At 41.0% G+C, this 20,000-nt stretch overlaps 2 protein-coding genes across 4 annotated transcripts in view; one reads left to right on the plus strand and one right to left on the minus strand.

The window, feature by feature from the left end:
* The window catches only part of LOC113808218 (uncharacterized), a 25,023-nt gene extending 12,244 nt beyond the window's left edge, over positions 1-12,779 (plus strand). For all 3 annotated transcript variants that reach the window (XM_070143840.1, XM_027359567.2, XM_070143842.1), the window contains exons 5-13: positions 285-500; positions 1,805-1,988; positions 2,475-2,587; positions 3,233-3,473; positions 3,668-3,801; positions 4,038-4,162; positions 4,381-4,583; positions 4,761-4,970; positions 11,433-12,779. In XM_070143840.1, the coding sequence (XP_069999941.1) occupies positions 285-500; positions 1,805-1,988; positions 2,475-2,587; positions 3,233-3,473; positions 3,668-3,801; positions 4,038-4,162; positions 4,381-4,583; positions 4,761-4,970; positions 11,433-11,524 (1,518 nt within the window). In that variant the 3' untranslated portion in view covers positions 11,525-12,779. The remainder of the gene's footprint in view (positions 1-284; positions 501-1,804; positions 1,989-2,474; positions 2,588-3,232; positions 3,474-3,667; positions 3,802-4,037; positions 4,163-4,380; positions 4,584-4,760; positions 4,971-11,432) is intronic.
* Hen1 (Hen1 methyltransferase) overlaps positions 12,726-20,000 on the minus strand; it is a gene marked incomplete at its 5' end in the record, with an annotated part of 8,371 nt that continues 1,096 nt past the window's right edge. Inside the window, 6 exon segments of the mRNA XM_027359578.2 lie at positions 12,726-17,248; positions 17,465-18,121; positions 18,556-18,744; positions 19,213-19,355; positions 19,604-19,708; positions 19,864-20,000. The exon segment at positions 19,864-20,000 is cut by the window's right edge and continues 57 nt beyond it. Coding sequence (XP_027215379.1) covers positions 16,972-17,248; positions 17,465-18,121; positions 18,556-18,744; positions 19,213-19,355; positions 19,604-19,708; positions 19,864-20,000 — 1,508 coding nt within the window. The 3' untranslated portion in view covers positions 12,726-16,971.

Consider the following 20,000-nt stretch of genomic DNA (forward strand, 5'->3'; position numbering starts at 1 on the left):
TTATTAATGATTGATCTAACAACCTTACCTAATTTGTTGCCATCGCTTGTTTTCCTTGTACAATATATACTGGTTATTTATTCATTTATCTATTACTTTGTTGCAAGATTATTACACGTAACATTATCATAAACCTTTGAGTGTGCAATCAATCTGAATTTGAATATAAACGAAAAGCTTTCAAAAATAACCGCCCCTGCACCGAAACCCGCCAAATTCAAATTCAAAATCCCCCTCGAAACGCAACCAACATGAGTGTGTACCACCCCTCGCTCTTCCCCCAGGACCAGCAGATCTTCCCCTCCATCAACGAGGGCGAACTGAGAGCCAAACTGTCTTCGCTGGACGAGGAACAGTTCGAGTTGATGAAACACGTGTTCAGCGGGAACTACACGGAGACCTTCACCATCGCACCGTCAGACACCGACTTCGAGCAGTCCCTTCAGGTCATGTATGCGCTGAGGACTCGCTGGTCGACCGATCCCACCCCGGATCCTAAGGTAAAATGGGGAGGGAGAGGGATCCAAAGGGAAGATGGGGAAGAAGGAGTGATCCTAAGGTAAAATGGGTAGCGAGAGAGAAGGATCCTAAGGCAAAATGGGGAGGGAGAGGGATCCAAAGGGAAGATGGGGAAGAAGGAGTGATCCTAAGGTAAAATGGGTAGCGAGAGAGAAGGATCCTAAGGTAAAATGGGGAGGGAGAGGGATCCTAAAGGAAGATGGGGAAGAAGGAGTGATCCTAAGGTAAAAAGGGGAGGGAGAGGGATCCTAAGGGAAGATGGGGATGAAGGAGTGATCCTAAGGTAAAATGGGGAGGGAGAGGGTTTCTACGGGAAGATGGGGAAGGAGTGATCCTAAGGTAAAATGGGTAACGAGAGAGAGGGATCCTAAGGTGAAATGGGTAGCGAGAGAGAAGGATCCTAAGGGGAGAGGGAGGGATCCTAAGGGAAGGTGGGGAAGAAGGAGTGATCCTAAGGGAAGATGGGGAAGAAGGAGTGATCCTAAGAAGGGAGAGAGAGAAAAGGGGAGAGGGATATGGCTGAAAACCTAAAAGTGATATGAAAATGATGTGCTTGAAAATTATTTAGTCAGGGAGAGAGAGAGAGAGAGAGAGGGCGAGAGAGAGAAAAAAGCGAGAGAGAAAGAGGGCGAGAGAGAGAGAAAAAAAAGCGAGAGAGAAAGAAGGCGAGAGAGAGAGAGAGAGAAAGAGGGCGAGAGAGAGAGAGAAAGAGGGCGAGAGAGAGAGAGAGAAACAAAGGCGAGAGAGAGAGAGAAAGAGAGGGCGAGAGAGAGAGAAAGAAAAGGCGAGAAGAGAGGGCGATTGAGAGAGAGAGAGAGAAAAGAAAGAAACGGATTGATAGGTAGGTCTACAGCAGAAGGAAGGTCTCCGTTTCTATAGCTTAGTTAAAACCCTTATAAAATTAAACGCGGCCACAAAAGGAATAAGCTATCTATAAGTGCAAGTTATTCCGTTTTCAATTTTGTTATTTTTCTCTCCCTTTCCAAATACCTCTTCTAAACCCTATCCCTAAGCCTTTCTCTTTCCGTATTCCCATCCCTATCTTTCTCCCTCTCCTCCCATTCCCTTTCCCTCTCGCTTCCCCTTTCCCTTCGCCTTCTCTTCTCTCTTCCCCTTCCCCTTTCCCTTCGCATTCCCCTTTCCCCTCTCTCTTCCCCTTTCCCTTTCTCTCTCTCTTCCCTTTTCCTTTCTCCTTCCCCTTCCCCTTCCCTTTCTCCTTCCCCTTTCCCTCTCTCTTCCCCTTTCCCTCGCCTCCCCTTTGACCTCCACTTTTCCGATACCCAAGGTGGACCCCCTGGAGCTGGAGGAAGTGCCCGAGGAAGTGGAGCAGAACCTGGAGGCGATGACGGAGGGCGAGGCCGTAGCGGAAACGGGGAGGGCCTTCCACAGCCCCTCCTCCCCCCTGCAGGTGGCTCCCGAACACCTGCGCCACATGATGGAGACTGTTTTCACCGTCGGGAGGAACCACGGTGAGGATAATCTCGTGACGTGGCGTTTTTTTTTCTTTCTTTCTTTCTTTTTGTGAGGGAGGATTTTTCTATGTTTTCTCTGAAGTGAGTGTAATGTGTGGTTCATATCCTACAAGTTAAAAAAAAACGGCTGATTGGTTATCGTGAAGTGATGAGCAACTTAGGAATTGTCGTTATAATGATGAGGATGAAGATAGGATAATGAGGATGATGATGAGGATGGCGACGATGATGATGATGATAACAATAACAATAATAGTAATAAGACATATTCCCAATAATAATAGTAGTAATAATAACAGTAAAGTTTATGATGGTAATACCGATAATATTGATTATGACAATGATAAAGATAATGGTGACGATGATGATATTAGCAATAACAATAACAATAGCATATTCCCACAGCGAGTAATCAAAGCAACCCAATAAACTACACTTAACCGCAGAAAAAAATAAAACCCTCCTCCCACTCCCTCCCAACAGAGACTGATCCGCTGGACAAGTTTTCGGTCGTCCTCTACATCACGCAGAAATTCGATTCCCTCGGCCTCATGGTCGTGGATCACGTCTTCTCCGCGGCTGAGTATATATTTTGGGTAAGTAGGAGAGGGAGGGAGAGAGAGAAGGAGGGGGGGAGAGGGAGAGGGAGAAGGAGAGAGAGGGGGGAAGGGAAAGGGACAGGGGGAAGGAGAGAGATACAGAGAGAGAGAGAGAGAGAAAGAGAGAGAGGAGAGGGAGGGGATAGGGGAGAGAGAGAGAAGGAGAAGGAGGAGAGAGAGAGAGAGGTGGGGAAAGAGAGAGAGAGGTGGGGGGGAGAGAGAGAGAGAGGTGGGGGGGGAGAGAGAGAGAGGTGGGGGGAGAGAGAGAGAGAGAGAGGTGGGGGAGAGAGAGAGAGAGAGGTGGGGGAGAGAAAGAGAGAGGTGGGGGAGAGAGAGAGAGAGGGGGGGGAGGGGGAGAGAGAGAGAGAGAGAGAGAGAGAGAGAGAGAGAGAGAGAGAGGAGAGAGAGAGAGAGAGAGAGAGAGAGAGAGAGAGAGAGAGAGAGAGAGGGGGGGGGGGGGGGGAGGAGAGAGGGAGAGGAGAGAGAGAGAGAGAGGGAGAGAGAGAGAGAGGGAGGAGAGGGAGAGGAAGGAGAGGGAGAGAGAGAGGGGGGGAGAAAGAGAGAGAGAGAGAGACAGAGACAGAGATAGTAGAAAGAAAAAAATAAGGTTTACTCTCACGAAAACCTGCAACTCCCTCCCAGTTTGACCAGCCGCTGCAAGGCGTGAACATCATCGGCATCTTGGCGGGCGAAGTCTGGGGCACAGCGGACGACAAACCGGTCATCCTCGGGGCGCACATGGACACGGTGCCCGGGACGCCTGGCTTCGACGACAACGGGTCCGGTCTGGCGGCCCTCGTGGAGGCGGCCCGCGTCCTCGCCACCAGCGGCTGCTCCTTCAGGCACTCCATCTTCTTCGTCGCCTTCGATCTGGAGGAGCTCGGTAACCGGAACAAAGTCTTTCTCTGAACATGTCCTTTAACTAACACTTTACTATATGAATATGTGAACATGTCTTTTAATTAACACCATCATATGAACTTTTTTATTTAAGACGGCTGTTCTGAATCTTTTATTTTTCTTGCGAGTGAAGTCTCCAGAATCTTGAACAACATCGTTTTCTCTATTTTACACAAGGCACCCAGGGCTCTACGATGTTCGTGAAGGATTACCTCACCAGGAGCATCATGGACAAATTCGGGATCACGGAAATCACGGGCGCTTTCGTTGTGGATTGTATCGCCAACTGGGATCCAACGCCAGGCAGTCAAGTGAGGCATGAGAAGAGCATCTATTAGTTAGCTTTATCTAGAATAGCCTTCTCCTGAAATAAAACGCGTCTCCGAGTTTGTTTGTTTGTTTTGTAAGTTAGGATCGCCTTTTTTATAATCAAATTCACTGTAACACATGTATTATTTTTTCAAAGACTGTCTGCTCTGTCTGAAATCCTGCCTTAAATATCTCTACCCCTTTAAAATGGTATATCGTGCCGCTGCGTTCCCCGCAGGATTTCCCGCCGACGTGGGCTGCCTACCTCCCCGACAACGCGCGGAGCATCGAGCGCCACAACCACACGGGGGATTTCGCCGGAGTCCTTTACCGATCCCAGGTCGATGGTCGGTTGGCTTATACGTGAGTCATCACTCTTGTTTTTTTATTACCTGTTGTGAATGATGAATGATTTTTTTTTGTACTGACTTACTCTTCTGTGTCCATGGCGAGTTTCGGCGACCTCCCTTTGTCAAACAAGTTCTCCTCATATAACTATTCCTTTGTATATCTAAGCATTTGTTTGGGGGTCCATTTCCCTCTGACCTAACTGAACTTATCCGCATTTTGCATCATGGAAGGTTGTCACATTATTACAACGACCTCGGCCACGACCAGTACCGCCTGGAGCTGATGGGCCTGCAGGAGCTGGGCGCCGAGATGCCCAATGCGACGATCCTCAAAAACCACTTCGACTTCATTCGTTCCGACCACATCCGCTTCTGGTACCTGAACGACACTGACAACTCGCCCACGATGCCCGCAGTGCTTATTACCGACATGGGTGAGACACTCAAATGCTTGGTTATTTAATAGTATTTCATGCCAGAACAACTTGTGGTCTCGTTTTTTACTCTTTATAAATCCAAATGAATCATGCCCTAATGTTCAGGATCAATAAAGAACTTTTCATGACGATGCTGAAAGAACGTCATTCCCATATTTTCCCTTTTTCCTTCAGGTCCTTATCGCGGACGCATGAGGCAGTGTTACCATCTTGCGTGTGATGACGCAGAGACAGGCTTCAGCGACCTGGGTCTCGTTACTAAGGTCACGCAATCGTTGGTCTGGACCATCGCCGACCTTGCTAAAGGAAGATGCGGTCCTCGCGGAAGGCTGTCTGTGCCCACGCTCTTCGCTCTCATGGGCGGCACACTCAGGCAGGACTTGGGTAAGTTTGAATGAAAGACAACTTATTTTTTATTATTGTTTGGATGAGACAATGAAAACAGGCGAGCAACCAAGTAAAACTGCAAATGGTTAATGGTTAATGGTTAAGATAAATGTGCTAGACATCTAAGGTCACATAGTAAAGGGGGATGTCAGGTGATAGCTGCTGTGTGTCAACTATCTTGAGTAGTGTTGAAAGGTTGAAGATGAGGGAAAAGATTATGGTGGTTTAGGTAAGGGAGTTAGATCAAGTGAAGGATATTTATACGTCTAAGGAAGGAAAACAGGTTGTCGAGGCAGAAGCTGTGGGATTCTGTAAGGATGTCATATGTTGGGAGGTCGGTGAAGGGAGGATAGGTGTGGAAATGCAGAGGTACGTGCTGTATTAAAGCGTGGACAGGACAAGAGAATGTGTGGGTCTGAAAGAGGGACGTTACATAGAGGACATAAGGGCGAGTCTGAGCGTGACATTAGATATGCGTGTGTCAGGCGAGTGTGGCCAATACGTAATCGTGCGAGGGCCGTCTCCCAACGTCTGTTTTTGTGAAATGGAGCTGACCAAGAGGAGATTGATGGTTTTACGGTATGTAATTTATTGTAGTAGAGTCTTGAGCAAAAAGATTACCATCGGGTATACAAGAAGGTTTTAAAGTGGGGGTAATAATCCGTAGCTGGAATATGTGAGAAGCGTAGTTGAGGTGATGTGGACATTGCGGCATAGCGTGCAAGAGTATCTGCCTGTTCATTGCCAGGGATTCCAACACGGCTGGGTACCCAGAAAAATCTGACAGATTTGTGACGTGTGGATAGATGGAACAACCAGTTCTGGATCTTACAGACAAGGGGATTGGTCGAGTGCATAGACTTTATGAGGGTTAAAGAGTTACGGGAGTCAGTAAAAATAGTAAAAGAGGAAGAGGTGGATGAGTATATGCGTCTTAAGGCAAAAAGGAGTGCATATAGTTCTGTAGTAAGGACACCAGATTCAGGAGGGAGGGTGTATTTGAAAGTGCAATTTGGGAATGTTACTGCGAATCCAGCTCCTGAGATGGATTTGGAACCGTCAATGTAAACATGAATGCTGGAGGAATGAATGGAGACATGGTCAAGGAAATGAGTGAGAAGGATAGAGGGGGGAATATCTGATTTTGGTGGGTCAGGGAAAACTGAGGAGCAAATACAGGGGTTAGGTATAAGCCATGGAGGAATGGAATGGACAGTGGGAGAGGTCGGAGATGAGGGAAGAGGGAATGGGTATCCATGCGTACGGGGAGAGGAGTTGGTAAACGTGGAGAAGAGGTAAAGGTATGAAGCAAGGATTGTGGAATAGTTAGTTTGGTAAGGGAAAATTGGTGAAATCGAGCATAGCATCGGAGAGAGAAAAGGGCTCGACGTCGAGAGAGGGACGGCATGCCTGATTCAGTATGTAGGCTCTCAACTGGAGAGGAGCGGAAGACGCCTAGGACTAAGCGGAGACCGCTGTGGTAGATTGTATCAAGGTGAGCAAGAAGAGAGGTTGAGGCAGAGGAGTAGATATGGCATCCATAATCTAGAGTGGAGAGAATCAAGGTAACATGAAGATGGAGGAGAGTTTTGCGATCTGAGCCCCAGGAGATATGTGAAAGAGTTTGTAAGATTCGGAGGCGACGTTGAGCTTTTTCTTTGATGTACAAGATATGGTCTCGCCAGGACAATTTGGAATCAAATATAACGCCTAGGAATTTGCCAGAAGAACGGTATTGGAGTGGAGCGTTATATAAGAAGAGTGGGGGTTTGGGGACCGTACGTGAGCGAGAGAAAAGGATGGGGAAAGATTTGGAGGTAGAGAAGCGAAAGCCATGGTTGGTGGCCCAAGAAGTTACTGATGTTATTGCAGACTTAGGAATTGACAGAGATCTGATATAGATGTGCCAGATGCATAGATGGTTAAGTCATCAACATATAGTGATGCTCGGGCTCCTGGTGGTAGGACTGAGACTATGTCATTTACAGCAAGAAGGAATAAAGTGGTACTAAGCACACTTCCTTGTGGGACGCCTTCGAATTGAGGAAAGGATGATGACGTAGAAGAGGCAATTTTGACCTGGAAAGTACGTTTAGAAAGGAAGGATTTAATGAAAACGCCCATTTTTCCACGTAAACCTAGGAGGACAATTGTTGGAGGATATGGTATCGCCATGTGGTATCATATGCTTTTTCTAGATCAAAGAAAATGGCTAATACGGATTCATGGCGTGCAAATGCTGATGTAATGTATGTCTCGAAATGGGCAAGTGGGTCTGCTGTACTTCAGGCACGTTGGAAACCAAACTGGGAAGGAAAAAGGAGATTTTGAGATTCAAGGTACCGCATTAAACGGAAGTTAACCATTCGTTCTAGTAGCTTGCACAAGCAGCTAGTTAGAGCTATGGGGCGGTAATCTTGGGGTAGGGTACCTGATTTATTGGGTTTTAAGAAAGGTAGGATAAGAGCATCTCGCCAATGATAAGGAAAATTTCCTGATGTCCATATGTGGTTGAAAATAGTTAAAAGGAAGGATAGAGAGGAAGATGGAGGTGTCGGAGCATACGATAGTGAATACCATCAGGGCCTTCATGAGTGTTGCGGCACGACTGTAATGCAGCGTTGAGTTCAGAATAAGAAAAAGGAGCATTATAGGCCTCATCAGAGGATAGGGTGAAGGTAATACGGGTGTGTTCCTTGACGGCTTTAATGGAAGAAAAGTGTGGGGAAAGATGAGAGCCACTACTGACCTGGCTGAAATAGTTGCCTAGTTCATTAACTACTACGACAGGCTCAGAGATGAGAATATCTCGAATATGGAGGACGGGTGCAGGATGGGGGGGGGGGGGGGATGTTTGCCTGATAATTTATGGATCCATCGCCAGACAGCTGAAATAGATGTAGATGTAACTGAGGAAACATATTTTTGCCAGCTATTTGTTTTGCTGTTTTTAATTGTACGGCGGAGATGGGCAGATGCTCTTTTAAAGGAAATAAGGGCTGATAGCTGGTGAGGGGTGCCTCGTTTGTAGCGATAGCTGTTCCAGGCTGCTCGTTTTAAGCGAAGCGCTTTGATCAGAATTCCACCATGGAACACATTTAGAGGTATAAGGTCTTGAAGTTCGAGGAATGGTTGTATAGGCAGCTCTTAGGATCGTGGTTGTAAAACAATGTAGCATATCTGAAATGGACGTTAAGGGGGGTGGAGGGATAGATATAGTAGAGAGTGAAGTGAAAGTATGCCAGTCAGCTCTATCAAAGCACCAGCGTGGAGGATTAGGAAGTGGTACATATGAAGTAGGAGAAAGGAGTATTGGGAAGTGGCCACTATAGGGGAAGTGGTCTAGAACTGACCAATGGAAATCTAAATGTAAAGTAGGAGAGCATAGAGAGAGGTCAAGGCATGAAAAGGATTGTGTGCGCATGTCAAAGTGTGTGGGGCGATCTGAATTAAGAATAGTTAGGTTATTTGTGAAGAGGAAGCGTTCTAGAGATCAGCCTCGGGAGTTGGTGGTAGAGTCACCCCACAGAGTGTGGCGGCAGTTGAAATCACCAACTACGAGGAAAGGTGGTTGGAGTTGTGAAATTAGAGTTTCAAAGGCAGTAAAGTCAATGGGATGGGATGGGGAGAAGTAGACTGAAATCACTGTGATCCAGCGGCGAAGAAAGATGCGAATAGTTTTATAATGGATAAGTATAGACGAGACATAAAAGGAGTGTGGGGAAGAGATAAAATGGTAATTGGGAATTGGAATAGGAGGGTGTGTGAGGAAAGTCTCTTGGAGGCAGATAATAGATGGATTATAAGAAGCAAGGATATGACGTAGGTCTGATCTATGAGAGCAGAAACCGCGAATATTCCAGTGTAGGAGAGCTATTTCTTAGTTGATTTACGAATGATAATGCAAGTACGTGTTGGGGAATTTGAAGGGGAAGGAGCTAGGGGGTGTAAAGGAGGGATATTAGGAGGTGGGGAGTCTGGAGATGGGCATTGTTGTGCCATGAGTGATTTTCGTGTGTATCCAGGAGGGAGTGCAAAGGATAGAGGGGATGGAGGGAGGGAGAATGTGCCTATAGTTGGGGTTGAAGGGGGTGGGTTGTGTTGGGAGGGAGTAGATGTGGGGGGAGTATTAGTGTTAGGAGGATGAATATCGGAAGGATGGATAGTTGGAGTTGAAGGGGATGTGTTGTCTTGGGAGGGATTGGGAGGAAGGGGTGTAGGGGTGCTGTGAGTAAGAGGGGGATGTATATCAGGAGGATGGGTATTGGGAGGATGGATATCAGTGGTGGACGGGATTGAGGGGGTTATGTTGTGTTGAGAGGGAGTAGGAGGATGGGGTGTAGGGGGAATATTAGTAGGAGGGGTATGAATATCGGCAACCACTTCAAGTGTGGAAGGAGCATGAGTTATGGGATCTTGTGTCTCAAGCATATAGCTTTGAATGTCATCCATTGTTTCTGCAGTGGAGTTGGTTAGGGAGTTTTGTGAGAAGGTAATTGTTTCTGCAATGGAATTGGAGAGTTTTGTGGGATAAAGGTTTTCTTATGAGGGGGGGAAGAGGAGACTGGTGTCTCAGGAACAAAGGTATAGGTAGGTGGAGATGATTGTGCTGTAGGGAAAGAAGGGTTAGAACGTTTAGTCTGTCTACTGCGGGTAGTGCGGGGAAGGAGAGGGGTTGGTGTTGGGGCTGTAGTTAAGATAGGAGCTGTGGTTGAGATTGGGGTGTCTGGGTTTTAGTGGCAAAGGAATTGGTCTGAGGGATGTAGAATGTAGAAATGGAAATGGGGTCATTTTAGGGTGGAGGGGGAGGGGCTGAGCGAACGATGTTACTAGAGTATGGAGTATGAGAGAAACCTTGTCGACGTGCTTCCTGTCTGTCTTCACGTAAAGTGAGACCATTTTTGTATCTGAGAGTTGCTACCTCAGATTCGAAATTTTAAAGTGGGACAGCCTCTCTAAAATACATTATGGGGGCCGCCGCAGTTAGCACATCGTGTTTGTGCTGAGCAGTTTGATCGATTATGACCAGGTTGGGCAAATATGGGGCATCGGTCTGTGGAACGGCAATGTTTGGCAGGATGTCCAAAGCGTCAACAGTTTTGACACTGACGGGGAGGGTGTTGGTATGGTCGAACAGGGAGGGATTGTCTACCAATGTAGATACGTAAGGGAAGGTCATGTGTACGGAAGGTACTTTTGGCAATGTTGGTCGGATTCTTTCGTTGACCTTTAGAAGGAATGGTGTAGCAATGTACTGATTTCACATCTTGGTCTTTGAGGCATCCTAATAAGTCTTCTCCACAGTCTGACCAATCTTTGGTATCGACTGGGCAGTTTGCTGGGGAGAGAGACAGTTCCGGTACAGGTATTAAGGGTTGGATGTGGTTCTGCAGGAATGGGGTTGCCAGAATGATCAGTTAAATTTGATAGTGCTATAGATTCAGTTTCTGATCTGACTGTTACAAGACGGGAGCGATCGCGTCTGATATAAAAAGGGACTCTACCTACTTGTTTTTGGAGGCATTGTTGAAAAAGAAGAGTGTTGCCTGAGTAAGGAGCTATAGAAGGGATCACGAAAAATCGGTCCCATTTAGCTGGGCTAAACAGGGTATTTAAGATATCTGCAGGGTTGGTGGTGGTAGATGGTCAGGGACGTGTAGAAGAGAGAGTATTACGGAATGAGGGAGAATAAAGTTGCAAGGTAGTAATAAGGGAGGATTGGTTGCTTGATGAAAGTTGCGGGGGTAGAGTTGATGAATTTGAGGAAGTTGAGTGGGTAGGAAAGTCTTCTGAAGACTGATTTTCTGCTTGGGTGGGTAATGCACTAGTAGGCATTGAGGAGTGGGTAGTAGTTTCAGTGTTCGGAGCCGTGGTCAAAGAAGAGCCTGGGTTGGGGCTACTTGATAAAGGGGCTAGCCTCATTGCCTCTAATAAAGGGATTACATTTTCATTACTGGTCATGAGGAACCTGGATTATATAAAAGGCATCAACTGGTCGATCTCCATCGCTAGTGAAAGGTACGGGATGGAAACAGAAAGCAGGAGGGGGGAAAAGACCATGCAAAATTAGTTGAGTTGAGGGCTGAGGCCCTAGGCAGGGGAGATCCCTGCATTGGGTCTCAGAGTCCGTCTCCTAAGCCCCCCACAACAACAACGGGCAAGGGATTGGGGGGGGGGGGGGTAAAACTGCAAATAAGTAATATGGCATCAATTTTTGATGGTTCATGCTTACGCCTTCCATGCATCCAAAAATCTGTTACTTCTCGAGAATCTGGTATTCATTTAGTTACGATGAACATTTTCCACTAGATATTTTGTCAGCATTTCCGATATCATCAGACAATACTAAAATCAAAAGTATTATACACATGCATCGCAATCCAAGAGAAACATTCCTTTTACTTTTCCCAAAAATCATCCATTTCCAGCGAGAAATTAACGTACCTTCTCGCGTTCCAGACCAGAGAATACCAATCGCCTCCATCCAGGATGCCATGGAGGTTCTGCACTTCCTGGGTCTCCTCCCACCGGTGGATACACAGCCCACGTGATAAGAATCATCTGTTGCTTTTTCCATTGGGTATTTGGTTGTGTATATAATCGTCCTGTCCAATATTTTTTATTTGATCAGGGAATCTAAAAGTAGCAAGAGTGAGAAAACGTACAGGTTAAAGTTATTGCCTTGTGTAGAGTAAGGTATATATAATTATTTATAGTTAATGTGCGCCTTAGATATAAAGGTATACAGGTATAAGTATCACAGTGCATTGCTCTTTCCGCTTAAATGGAATATCCATGGAACTTCAGAGTGTTTTGACAACATATTCAGAAATTACATGGTAATGAGAGTAAAACGAAAGACCATTGTGTTAACCATGGTGACTACTTATATGGAGAATGGGGTTCATTTAAAACTCCACTTGTCAGACTGAAGTCGTTTATAAAAACAAACATGTGAGCTGCATTGCAACAATTAGTGCAGTAATTAAGGAAACATTTTTCACTGAGTGCATGTATTGCCTATATATAGTTTAGCTACTGAATTTATATTAATAGGAAGTAAGGATCTGCAGCAGATGAACTCTTGTTTTGAGCATTTATAATGCAAGCCTTTCGTTTCATGTCCCAAAGAGGATTGTTATAATTCTTATTATAGTATATACCTGCTGGACAGGATTTTAGATTTATAAATACATATATTTTGTGTGTATACATATACACCATTCAAACAATCAAGCATTGCACAGCACACATATAAAAGCACAAAGTTTTCTGACTGTAAATGGTGAGAAAATTACACAAAAATAATAACTATGTAAGAGTATAATTCACTGTTAATCTATCTAATAGTTTTTGTTGTGAACACACAAATATTTCTCATATCCAATATATTTTTTAAATTGAGCAATCCTCCCACTTTGTGAATCTATTCTTGCATACATTCATCAAACAAGCAGAAAAGAAGAAAAAAGTGGGGTAAACTATCATGCAAAGGCACGAAAGAGCAAATAGGATTTCACAATGTATGATAAATAATTGATGATTTAATAAAACATTCATGAGTATTTTACACATTTCTAATGAAAATGTCAAACAGCAACATGAATAACATATCATGCAATGTGGAATTAATAATTCTCAGCCATACTCTTTCTACATTTGCCTCACAGACCCAGAACATATCAACAAGTTCTTATCTGATGTGAACAGCATGCAGCAGAAAGAGTACAAATGATTAAATAAAACACACACAAATTATGTTACTTTATTACATGATGTTTTACAATAAATATTAAATCAATCCAATTTTCTGTTTTAATTTTAGAACTTTTATTTAATTACAGCACCAGATCACATCCTTGAAAAAATCTTTTGGACACTGAACAGATGAACAACTGCATCACAGATTCAGAGTTTACCATATCTCTTTACAATCACATGCCATTCTTAATGAAGTCATTCTGGTCTTATGATTTGATACAAATGGCTTTAACAAATGGTTTGGATTATTTCTTATAAAGCCTTTCTTGAATATGATCCCTTTCAGAAGTTTACCTCACTGGTTTACATTTGTATCATCAAAAAACTACTGGTCTCAAGTTTTGTGTTTTGGTTTGCACATGGCACACCTGATATAATTTGTTCCAACTTTTGTGATTATTGCTTCAATTTTCAGCTTTTGAGCAGTAAGTGGTAAATTTCAATTGCAAGCAGCAAGTTCTGGATTACTGCAATGTCAAGACCACATATAAAGCACTAGTCAAATTAATATTACATATCACACTATGTATTACCTCTTTAATATCCCTAATTTAGCAGGAACCTAAAGTTGGCACCAAAGACAAGTCTACTTAGTCTACAGGCCATGGTGACGACTACATGCATCAAGATGAGGCTCTGGTGCTTTGCTATGGCTTATGAAAAAATGCCAGTGACATGCAATTTATATTTGTTTAATATCTCATAGTTTGTTGATATATATATTTTTTTTTCTCACAGTTACTTCTCTGAATGAAGACATCATCAAAAGCCATACTGTGCCTAGCACCTTAGACCTTAGCCATCTGCATCTGACAGAGGTGTTTACTTTTACAAATGTATTATCATCACATTTATACATGTCCATGTAATAATGATGCTAGACATATGACACACCTCCTTAACTGCTTCACTGTAAACATACATAAGTACTGGGGGTTATATGGTGTACAGTATATCAAAGAAACTTTCCAATCTAACATGAAGTTGAGGTACATTTTGCACTCTCTGTCGCAATGACTGGAAACATCTTAGACATCCATATTGTACAATGTGCTAAATATTTTATAAACAGAAAGGCTATCCAGTCAAGTCTTGTAAATGAAAACACATCATGAAATTCTTGGATATCATAACACACTGTAGCTGAAGTACCTAACCCGTACTTGAATGTATTTATTGACAATCTCGAGATTAATCAATATTCAAATACTGTACTCTGATACATCAATTTATTTGTTACACTTATCTCCAATTAGAGAGAAAAAAGTAATCACATCTGTGATAACATGGAAATAAGAAGTGACATTTACCAATTTTACGTAAATTAAATAAGAGAAAGACACAGTTTGGTGAGAGTAACCAATATCTTTATGGTAAGAGTAGGCATAGCTAACAGTTTCACGCCGGCAGTTAGTACCTTACTTAGTAGACACTACAAAAATAACAGCTACTTTGCTTTTTTATTCTTGCTTTTTTCATGCTATCTATTACCTTGCTAGATACTTTTTTTTTTCTAGATTAGCTACCAACTTCTTTGATTTCTCCGAGAGAATTACCTACTACTTCTGGAAGTTACATAACTAAATATATAGATACTTGTACAAGCATCTAGTTATTACTTTGGCAAAGGTTAGCTACTAGTTTAACTTGGTTTTACGTAGGAAGGTGCACCAGAATATGAAAAAGGGATAAAAACCTGAAATACATCCTTTACTAAAATAGCACCTATATCTTCCAAGGATTAACAGAAAAAAAGAAAAAGAAAAGAAAAGAAAAAAAAATGAAATGATAAATATGTAGAATCACCTTATATTTCAATCAAGTATTCATGTGGGACACAAGTTGTCTATTTCCTTTCATCCTCCTTTTTCACTTCAGGAATAAGAAAAGAAGAATTAAAGAAAATGACATAACTTCATTTTACTCTGTCTTTATTTTTTATAGGAAATTCCCCATCCATCAAGGATTATTTGGACTTTCCATCAATTTACATTTAACCAAAGCACCCCTCCTGTGATTCTAATAGAAAGAATCCATAGTTTTATGGTAACCAAGGTTTTCAGTAACACTTGAATGAAATAGCTTGTCAGACTCATTTAGCCTACTATAAAATGACGAGTGCAACAAACAACCAATAATATTGGCAGAGATTATGAAATAAGGTCTTTCACTGTTGTTCTTGCTTTCAGTAACTTTTCAAAGTCCAATGAAATTATAAAAAATATTTCCAGGGCTAGTAAATGAAAAGGACACACCTCATGAATTCACAAAAAATAATGTGATGGTCTATATCTGAGGATGTCTAATGCTACACTGATAAAACACATAATTCCTCTAATCCTAATGTACATTTTAGTACAGGAACCGTTAAAGCAGGATTACTCTAAACATGTACACAAGCATGGTGACACTCTTTTGCACCCATGTGCTTATGAGTGACAACTCATCTCCTTGTGATCCTTAATACTAGAACTTTGGCCAAGCTATTATTTATGTCTTCTGATCTCATGATCACCATATTATGTAATTTTAGAAGTACATGTGGTCAAAAATGACTGAAAATAATTATGTTAATATAAAATAAAAAATCTGGAATAAACTAAAACACAATTATTAATATACAGGAATATGATCTATCAACTAAATCTTCACCTTGAGACTGTAAGAGATTTGGCTTCTTTGTGTGAATAAAAACAAACCTGAAAATAATAAAAAAAAATCCAAATCTTCCCACACAAATCTTGTATATTTTGGTTCTATATCATAATTTCAGTCACAATATGAAATAAGACACATTTCATGAAAAAAAGTGAATTCATATAAATGACAAAGTCCAGGAAGCTTACCTTCTTTGATAAGCATAGCCTAGGAGGAACGCAAGAGATGAAAAATATTCTCAAATAACAATCAACATCACAGAGAAAAAAGTATAGACAGCCTGAAAAGAAAAGGTATTACAAAAAAATAAAAAAAATAAAAAAAAAAATAAAATCAGGTGAATTACTTTATACAAAAATTATAGTACTGTCATATAACTCTAGGATTTATATACATATATAAGTACTGAAAAATAAATATTCAGTAATTGTTTACCATAATACAAACATACTGATAAGCTATTTTGAAAAAAAGTTAATTATGCAATTTGTCTTAAAAGATGGGACATATTACATACATTAAAATTCTGCTTAATATTATAAAATTCAATAAATGCATTCTTTTTTTTCAATACATGTTTTACATTTGCATGATGTCAAAAGAAAACATGCTGGCCCTCTAGGAGTTTCTCAAATGCTTACAAGTATTTTAATATCAATCCTACACTTATGAAGTCTATCCCTTTTAAAGAACACTGATTATATATTTGGCACATTAATAAGACATCAATTAATGTTGCTTTCCAAACACTTTCAAAAACATACTCTATGACTTTCTTTCAATCTTTGAAATAAATGTTTCTACCTACATCTACATTTGCATCCATCTGATGCATAGAAACCTAATCTTTTTTTTTAAGAAATTAATAAATAACTATAAATTGGCCTCATAACATTCTTTTGCCAATTGCAACAACATGAAGCACAATCTAGTATTACCAAATAAAAATATTGTCCATCTTTGAACAAACTACATTCAACTGTGAAGAAATAATAAACAAAATCACCTTATCTTCACCCTCGCAATAATGCTCATCACCAACAATGGAATCACACATAAACTCATTTCTCTACTCTTTTGCAGAGCAGAGCAGTCTTAGCACCACATAGCACCTTTCTCATTTCTACCTCCAAGAACAAGCTGTTACAAATGCTTCTCTTAATTCTTCAAGTTATTCAAAAGCATAAAATGAATCATACAAATATACTGGTTTTCATTCTACTCAATAACTACCACCTATAAAGGCATATTACGACAAACCCTCTAAATCAAACATTAATAAGGACATCTAAATATTTTGATTTTTTTTTAATACATACTTTTGTATTTTCTTTCACAACAGTTTCTTCCCTTGAAACTGTTTTAATACTTAGATAAACAAGCCTACTAAGCCAATGCTGTATAATAAATTACAGAAATGTTATTCTTCTAAACATTAAAGGCAAACAATATCTACTTGCTCCCATTCTACAAAATAGTTTCACATATTCAAACTAAAAAATCAATGGTTTACATGTATGTGGAATATAAAATAATAACATCAAATAAATATTCAAATTAAATATTACTCCTGTTGAAATCAAGATTCCCAACCTGAGTCCGAATCGGGAGGGCCCCAGTCCCAGTTCTCCGAAGGGTTCATTATCCCTTCCCCTAACGAAGGCAATTCCTCAGGGCTCGACCAGTCTCCTCCTTCCCAGTCCTCTTCATCTTCCACTTCCACTTCCTCTTCCTGCTGCTCAAGATTCTCTATGGTTTCTGCACTTGAGGAATCTGAATCTTCAAATAGCTGGACTTTGCCTTGCCATCTTGTTCCCTCACCTTCTACCTCAAAGCACTCTTCTTCCACAGCAAGCCTAAAAAGAACACTTAGATACTGATAAGTCTATTCTAAGTATATCAAATGCACTAAAAGAAATTCTGCAAGAAAAGTTTGACCCAAATCTGTGTTGAAAGTAAGAATTTTTGAAAAACAATTATCCCACCAAAGTCACATACCACCCTTTCATGCTGGATTTACTCACCCAGGAGTATACTCATATGAGTTTGGAATATGAGGATTTAACTCTTACCTTATAATTGATGTCTCTATTGTGTGGTCATGGCCTAGGTTCACCCAAGCTGAGAGGGCAACCATGGAAATCACTGCATATTTATTTGCTATAATTGTAAATGCATGTTCATTCTCTTCCAACACCTTCTGGCTTATGTCCTCCTCTCTCTCTGCATGATTCACTCGAAAGAAGACTGGTTCCTCTTTATTGAATTCAAAGTCACTATTTAAGTTTGCAGTCTGATTTCTTCCTCCAATGAGCTCCTTTGCTTCATCCTGACATTCAATGTATGATGAGTCTGGTGAACCGCCCTCCCGCAAGTATCGTAACAATGAATGAAACTGAGCAATGGCATGGTCTCTGTCCTTCTCACTCTGGGTTCGTCTGTCGTAGGGATAGATGTATTTGGCAAGCATCTTAAATGCACTTGGTTCTGTTATTCCTGGTGACAGGATGTAACCACCATTACTATAATTAGTATTTGGTGATAATTTACTCATATCTTCAGTGTTAAGCCTTAAGTAGTTATTCATGGAGAAAGATAATGCCTCTTCCTCATCGGTGGTCATTCGGAAAAAGAAAGCTGCCTGGGAACAGTAATCTCCATCAGGCCCAAGTCCACAGCCTGAGTATTCAACAGTGTAGCTACCAGTTGTCTGTATGATACTCTGGCACCTGTACATAAAAATGTATTTATTAGTCATACAATTGCCACAATTTGGCATAATGTATAATTTCTAATTGAACAATCCTACTACAACAATTTATGAATAACTGCCATGTGTTTTCAGGAAGTTTTTGAAAGGTTTGCATAAAGGAAAAAATGTTAAGATAGCAGATCACTTTTTTCTTTTAAAGATACAATCCAACTCCATCTTTTATGTCGCTTCCTTAATAAATACAAAATCCTTAACACTGCAGATATAATCAAAGGTTAAGTATCAAAGTGACATATTCTACATAAGATCAAGACATTTTTAAACATCTGATATAGGTAAGCATTTATTTCTGGTTATTTCTAAAAATCCTAATCTTTTGCAGTATAAAAAAAAAATCAGCAAAAGCTAATCTAAAAGGATACAAAACAAACAATCAAAGTATCAACAAACCACATTTGGAATTCCTTTGACGTCCATTCAAATTTGTGGTCCCAGTGTCGGAATGTCCCAGGAATGAATTTAGGGATGTGTTTGTTGAAATCTGCATTTGGTGTGGTGATGATGACCAGCTTTGGCCGCATCCTATGAAACACACAGTTCACCAGAGCTGGCAGATCCCATTCTTGCATGTGCTCTATCCTGCATTCAACAAAATGAAGCCTTCTTACCACTTTTAATGCACTGATTTTAGTAATGGTAAATTAAAAGAGCAGGTGTATTCTGTATCAATCCTCTCCAACCCACTGGTAATAGGTACATGTACTGTCAACTACTGCTTTGTTTCCACACATGATGCCTCCACAAGTACTCAGCTTCCAAAGAGTCAATTATTAGTAGGTCATCTGATTTCCTTTTCCTTTACGTTTTGGATTTTTTTTTTCATGTTATTAATGTCAATATCATCATTATTGCCATTATAATCATTATAATGTTATTAACAATACTAATATTAACATAAAATTAATAAAAATACTGTATTCTGTAATCCAGTGCATTGGTTACCCTTATTGGACACCTTGGTGCATGGCATGCATTAGGCCATCCTCTGTCAATGGGTTGAAGTCACAATGTACTACAATAACTTACTATGAAATCTTATGCACTTACAGTTCAATCATGGTCACCACTTCAGCTCCTAGCAATATTGGGTCACAAAACCTTACGTCACCACACACCATGCGGACAGTCAGTGGGTTGGAACGCAGCATTAAATGGTCAGATGTGAAAGGCTTGATTTTGTACTCATTATCCTGGAAAAGACATTACACTCAAGTCCTGAACTTACTATCCTTCACTTTGGTTATTTACTTTTCTATTTCATATCTCCTGTAAAATTTACTCTAAATCACCTGCAATTTCTACTGATTTACCTTTTTTAATGTTTGATTATCTATTCATCTCAAAATCTGACTACTGCTATTGGATTAATATGTATATTATGAATACAAAAGGTAAGTCATAAATCTAACAAATAGCATTTCTAAAACCACTTCCTTACCTGCATTTTCTGGCCATCCTTATCAACCAGCACAACCTCTCTGATACCTGGAATCTCTCGAAGGTACTTAAAGAAACCCAACTCGGCACTCCCCATGTCCACAACCTAACACAGATAAAAATTACCTAGTAAAATATAGGCACTGTATCAGGGAGATTTTTCTCATCGTTATTATATCATATATCATAAAAATGTAATAATAATCATACAAAAATAACAGTATCAAATATAATAATCTAAGCAAATTTCACACAACTAACCTTCATAAAGGTCCCATTACTAACTTCTTTGATCTTGCTCTTTACCATCTCATATCGCTGCCTGTAAAGGGGCGGTGAGAACACAATAGCATCGTCATAGATAAAGAGCGTCCCAGAGCCACTGTCAACAACCTTGG

Source organism: Penaeus vannamei, chromosome 3 (assembly GCF_042767895.1).
Source record: "Penaeus vannamei isolate JL-2024 chromosome 3, ASM4276789v1, whole genome shotgun sequence".
NCBI classification, from domain to species: domain Eukaryota; kingdom Metazoa; phylum Arthropoda; class Malacostraca; order Decapoda; family Penaeidae; genus Penaeus; species Penaeus vannamei.